Here is a 6,992-nt window from a genome sequence, read left to right on the forward strand (position 1 = left end):
GCGAGGAGCAAGGCATAAGGAGATTTCTAACTGCAACATATTCACCTCAACAAAATGGGGTTGCTGAAAGGAAAAATCGAACAGTCCTTGACATGGTACGTTCAATGCTCAAAAGTAAGAACATGTCGAAGGAATTTTGGGAAGAAGCCGTGCAATGTTCAATCTATGTTCAAAATAGATGTCCACATTCGAAGTTGGGAGATCGAACACCGCAATAAGCATGGAGTGGACAGAAGCCGACTGTATCTCATTTTAAAGTATTTGGTAGTGTTGCTTATGCACATGTACCAGATCAACAAAGAACGAAGCTTGAAGATAAGAGTCAGAAGTATATACTAATTGGGTATGATGAGAAAACAAAAGGATACAGGTTATTCGACCCCATAAACAAAAAGGTGATAGTAAGTAGAGATGTTCGAGTGAATGAAGCAAGTAGGTGGGACTGGAACAATTCGACAGAAGATATAGTCGAAACTGAAGAACCCTCAGTTAGTATACCAACAACCCAGAATCAGTCGCCAAGGTTTGAAGACTCTGACAATGAAGATGAACCCTCACAGCCCAGAATGAGAAGTTTGTAAGAGTTATATGATAATACAGAAGAAGTACATCTTGTGTGTCTGTAGAAGATTCTGAAAACATTAGTTTCGAAGAAGCATGGAGAGATGAGAAGTGGAAGAATGCCATGAACGAAGAGATTAAAGCTATCGAACATAACAAAACTTGGGAACTAGCAGAGTTACCAAAAGGAAGTCGAACCATTAGTGTGAAGTGGGTGTTCAAGAAAAAGATGAATGCACAAGGCAAAGTTGAAAGGTACAAGGCGTGACTTGTGGCAAAAGGATACAAGAAGAAGGAAGGAATTGATTATGACGAAGTATTTGCACCAGTTGCAAGAATGGAGACAATTCGACAACTCATTTCTCAAGTTGCTCAGTTTAAATGGCCAATATTTCAAATGGATGTCAAATCAGCATTTTTGAATGGTGTGCTCGAAGAAGAAGTCTATGTCGAACAACCTCCGGGATACATGAAAGACGAAAGCGAAGGAAAAGTGCTAAGACTTAAGAAAGCACTTTATGGATTAAAGCAAGCACCTCGAGCATGGAATACACGCATTGATACTTACCTCAAGAAGAATGGTTTACAGCAATGTTCCTATGAACATGCCCTATATGTAAAGAAGAATAAAGGAAATATACTGCTTGTTGCCCTCTATGTCGACGACTTGATTTTCCTGAGCAACAATGATCAAATGATCGAAGAATTCAAAGGTCAAATGACACGAGAATTTGAGATGACAGACTTAGGTCGGATGAGTTTCTTCCCTTGTTTGGAAGTTCGACAAGAAGAAACTGGAATTTTTGTCTCCCAAGAAAAATATGCAAAGGATATTCTGAAGAGGTTCAAAATGGAAGGTTGCAATCTAATCTCAACACCAATGGAGCCAGGAGTCAAGCTTTCAAAATTTGATGGGGGGAACGTGTCGAAGCAAACAAATTTCGAAGCTTGGTCGGAAGTCTTCGATATCTCACATGCACTAGACCAGATCTTTCCCTAAGTGTCAGAATCTTGAGTCAATTTATGGAAGAACCAGCTCACACACACTTGAAAGCTTTGAAGAGAATTCTTCGTTACATCCAAGGAACTGTGTCACTTGGAATGTTCTACTTAAAAGCAGAAGATTACAAGCTAACAGGTTACTCCGACAGCGATTGGTGTGGAGACATAGACGATCGAAAGAGTACATCAGAATATGTATTTTTTATGGGAAATACTGCCTTCACCTGGCTCTCAAGGAAGCAACCAATTGTGACACTGTCGACATGCGAAGCAGAATACGTGGCTGCGTCCTGGTGTGTATGCCATGCTATATGGCTTAGAAGACTGTTGTGCGAATTAGAGCAGCAGCAGGAAAATGCAACGATAGTGCAAGTCGACAACAAATCGGCAATTGAATTGGCGAAGAATCCAGTGAATCATGAAAGAAGTAAACACATCGATGTACGTTTCCATTTCATTCGAGAACATGTGAAAAATGGAAGCGTCGAACTGAAGCATGTGGCAAGCAAGGATCAAGCTACAGATATTTTTACAAAACCATTGTCGAAAGAGCTATTCGACAGAGGCAAGATGATGCTGGGATTAATGGATCGAAGGGGCATTTAATTTATGGGGGAGTTTTGTTGGATAAATTAAATGCGGTCTTGGAAAGCCAAAAGACAAATTTCCCTAGGGTAGCCAAAAAGACTTATTCTCATCGGAAATAGTTAACTATTAAATGTTATGTTTCTTTATGTCTGTTTATGTTATGTTTTCCTGGTCTCTATATAAAGACCTTCTTTGTAACTGTAACTTAACTTTGCAACAAACTTTTGCAAGTCAATACAAAAGAGAGTAGTTTGATCTGTTACCTTCAATTCTGTGGATGTAAAATATTCTACACTGTCAAACTTCTTTAAATGATCAAACCATTATTATTGAGTTACTATAAGTCTTTAAAGTATAAAACACAAACCAGACATATCCTACATCTGGTGACAACAAGTCTTTCAGAAGTACCAATTAAAGAAGGAAACAATCTTACATATTACATCTGGTGACAAATCGAAATTTGGTTTGATTGAAATTTTGAAAGCAATGTTCGAACAATGTAAACATCAATTTTTGGCAGAAAGTAGACCTGATGTAACCACCTCTATAACTCCCCTCTAACATAAAATAAATATAAAATTTCAATTATGTATGATATTTGGATAAACTGGATTTATAGCCAGCCCATACTCACACGTCATGTTTGAAACTTCATCATGCTGGATAACTTACCCTCTTTTGTTCTCTCGTTATCAATACTTTAATACATTTGACATTAAACAAGTATTTATTTAATGTATAGATGGAAAGCAATGATCAGAACCCATTCATATTTCATTTAAATTAATTCTACATCACTTAACAATACAGTTAAAAAAATACAATTACTTATAATTACTATGTCACTAAAAATTGTTTATCAATTGGATTTGAAAAAAAAAAAAAACTAATATATGAACCTCCCAAAAATAATTAGATTTGGCTAATATAAGAGTCTTACCACTTTTATGGAAAATGATAAAAGTCCATTTTTAATTTTTATTTAAAGAAAGATTTGGATAAGCTCATGTCAAATTTTGAAGGCGACAACTTTTTTATCCATCGTCTAAAGATGAATTTAAAGTTGGGTGTGAACATTGAGTCTGCCAAAACTTATTGAGATTTGAAATAAGATTTTTTGTTATTGGTAACATCTTTATTTGAGCTTTTAAAATTTAAACTGGTTATTAAATTATTATAATTAATTTATTAATTTATTATAATTAATTTATTAATTTATTATTATTACTTTACATATGAAAATGGAAGTAAAAAGAAATATTTTAAATATGATCACCAACAATGTGAGATCATTGTAAAATGGTAAAATTTAACGGTACAAAATAGATATATAAACTTATTTCATAGTGTTCAATGAAAATAAAATCAACATTAAAAAAAAATCTGACTAGTTTATTTCTCTCTCTAAATTCTAATTTGAAATTATAGCCCGTTAATTGTTATTATACAAGTTTAGATGTTCATTACTATGTTAAATTTATTTGTCTTCATTTTATTAAATTAATACTTTGAAAAATTAAGTTGTTTAGAAAACTGGTGATTTTATTAAACAGTATGCCAAAATTTAGATGGTGTACATATTTAAGACTAAATTGATTTTTTTAGTTTACATTATTTCATAATATATTTCTTCCGTCTCTTTGAGATTTTCACATTTTTTAAGATAATGATTAATTATGTTAATTTCAATGATAAAATGAATATCTTTTACTAAAATAACCTTATTAATAATAGGTAGTGGAGTAGTTAAATGAATCAAAACACAATAAATAAGGGTAAATTAACCAAAAAAAATATAGCATTGGTATTCTAAAGGAACAAATAATTTGAGACAAATAAAAATAGAAAATATGACACCTATTATGAGACGGAGGAATTACCATAATAAGAAAAATCTCAAGTCGTCAGGGTCATAACTCGTTGCAAATCACAAAAAGTCTTGGCAACACAAGGAAACTTTAAGTGTAAGCCCTTCACAAAAAACGGTTATTGTAACTACTTTGCATCCAAACTTTGTTAGGATTATAACCTTGGGAGCGGATTCAGTATCTTTAGTCTGTGCACTTGGGTACTTTTAGGGTCTGTTTACGAGTTGGTTTTTGGAGAGAAATTTTTTGGAGAATTGCATCTATATCATGAAATGTGTTTGATATTTTTAAAATATATAAAAAAGCAATATACTACATTAGATATTGTTTTTTAAACTTTTTTAAAATATCAAATATATTTCAAAATATAGACGCAACCCTGTAAAGTCTTTTCCTCCAAAAATCAACTTGCAAACGGACCCTGAGCATTTCTTAGCATTTTAAAAAAAAAAATTAAAATCAAAAAATAAAAATTAAGATGAGAGAGAAAGTTGGAGGTGTGAGAAAGAGAAAAAGGCATCATGCAGTTAACGCGTTAAAGACACTGAATCCTTGACCGTATAATCTCTAAGTCTCTTACAAATCTGTTCTCATACTTATCATATAAAAAGAAAACTTTTAAATAGACACAACCATAACATATGAATTTACATACAATAAATCACAATTTTTTTATTAAATATAAAATAAATAAATTTTTTTTATTATAATAATAATGTCTCCAAAAATATAAATTTAAAAGTGTTTCTATGCATATATTTCCCCCTTATGGGAATAAAATTGATGTGACATTCTTTTTCAGGAGTACAATGGTGTGGCATTTTAAAAGTAGTTGGCACTAGCCCTAACAACATTAATATACTTTATTTATAAAAATTCATTATTATAAATATATTATTATAAATATTATATATATATATATATATATATATATATATATATATATAATTTTAATTTTATAATAATATTATTATAATAAAAAAATGAGAAAATGGAATATGTATTAATTGTATAAAATTATTTTACACTATCAACCAATCATCACCGTGTATCTTACTATTAAAATGGAATATGTTTTAATTTTATTCATGTTGCTTGACAGTATAAAATTGTGAGTGCATAGCCAATAAACTCATAAAAAATTTAGGCATAATTATATTAAATTAATTTTAGGCATTAAAATTGTATAATTTGTAAAAATTAAATTCAAATAAAATTTATAATAATTAAAAAATAAATATTACAAAATTAAATTAAAATTAAAATAAATATTTTAAACTTAAAATATTCAACAATTATCAGAAAATCAATTATCTGAATTATTTCCATCACAGTGCTCTTTTGATTCATGCTCGCCTAATGCTCCTTGTCCACCAACTCCTCTAAATCCACTATATCCTCCTAAACCTTCATATCTACCCATTTCTCCAGAAAATTGGTTCATTTGTAAAAATATAAAAAAAACTCTTAAAATTTTGCGAAGGCTCTCATTCCCCTCTCAATGCTTCCACTACCTCTCCTTGTTTTTTTCTTTATTTCATTCATTTAGGTCTTTCGTGCTACATTGTGTGCCGACTTGTTCTCTGTTAATTTTCTCAATGTTTCTACCATTTTAGAGGTTAGTATTAGTGAACATGACAACCCTTCTCCATGTGCAATTCTTATATTCAAACTTGTTGTGAATTCAATGCCAAGAACAAAGTATAATACAAGGGAAGAATAAAGGACAAGGAAGAAGAGGAACACAAGATTGGTTATAATTGCTATTCTTTTACTTTCTCTTAAAACAAGATTACAAGTTTACAAGAATAACAAATAACCTCTCTCACCCAAAATTAGGATTTGCATCTTAGCAATGATGAGAGACTAGTATGCTATTTATAATAAAACCTAACATACTAACTAATGAGCTTTTTCCACAAGGCCCATTACACAAGCCAACTTAATAAACAAGCTAACTTAACAAATTAGGGTTTAAACACTAAAACCTAATTTAACATGCTAACAACCCTAGCATCTTCGACACAAGCATGTGAACAACCTTCGACTTCATGCTTAACCCTGTCGAACCAAGAAGCTACCCTTCGGCCATACTAGAGTTCGATCCAATATCTCACAAACCTCCACCTTGGATCTAACTCTACAACATCAAGGAAACAAACTAGCTTTCTTCATGCAGCTTTATCAACTGCATACAGTGGAAAAACTTGCAACTCGGCAATGTCTTGGTGATCATATCAGCAGCATTGTCTTCAGTCGAAACCTTCAGCACTTGGACTTCTCCACGCTCGATTACTCCTCTGACGAAATGCAGCCTCACATCAATGTGCTTAGTTCGCTCATGATAGGCTGAATTCTTCAACAGGTGTATTGCACTTTGACTATCACATTTAACAGTGATACCTCGACCTTGAAGTTTCAGCTCCTTCGCAAAACCTTCAAGCCACAATGCTACTTTCACAGCTTCAGTTAGGGCAATATACTCCACTTCAGTGGTTGATAGAGCAATAACCTTCTGAAGTGTTGCTTTCCAACTAATTGCTGTGCCAAACATAGTGAAAACATATCCAGAAATAGATTTTCTGGAATCCATACAACCTGCATAATCAGAGTCGACATATCCTTCTATTACTGCGCTTTATTATCTTCACCCAAGGCTCCACCATAAATTAGGACTCTATTCAGAGACCCATTTATGTACCTTAAAATCCACTTCAATGCTTGCCAGTGAGCCTTTCCAGGGTTCGCCATGTACCTGCTTACAAGACTTACTGCATATGCTATGTCGGGTCTAGTACAGACCATAGCATACATCAAAGAACCAACTATATTAGCATATGGGATACTATTCATATAGGCTCTTTCGACATCAGTACTGGGACACTGATTAATACTCAACTTGAATTGAGGGTTTATTGGAGTCACAACTGGCTTCGAATTTGACATACCAAACTTTTCGAAAATCTTCCG

General features: G+C 32.6%; 1 protein-coding gene across 1 annotated transcript; it reads left to right on the forward strand.

Moving 5' to 3' along the window:
• Positions 1-1,584: 1,584 nt before the first annotated feature.
• LOC131641973 (secreted RxLR effector protein 161-like) lies at positions 1,585-2,169 on the forward strand. The gene has a single exon (XM_058912258.1). It carries the CDS (start codon positions 1,585-1,587, stop codon positions 2,167-2,169), a length of 585 nt encoding a protein of 194 aa, XP_058768241.1.
• Positions 2,170-6,992: the final 4,823 nt, after the last annotated feature.

The sequence above is a fragment of the Vicia villosa genome, unplaced genomic scaffold (assembly GCF_029867415.1).
Source record: "Vicia villosa cultivar HV-30 ecotype Madison, WI unplaced genomic scaffold, Vvil1.0 ctg.004337F_1_1, whole genome shotgun sequence".
Lineage (NCBI taxonomy): Eukaryota > Viridiplantae > Streptophyta > Magnoliopsida > Fabales > Fabaceae > Vicia > Vicia villosa.

What these genes read in the sequence shown, in the direction of transcription:
- LOC131641973 (XM_058912258.1), top strand. Translation starts at nt 1,585, where the DNA reads ATGGAAGAACCAGCTCACACACACTTGAAAGCTTTGAAGAGAATTCTT.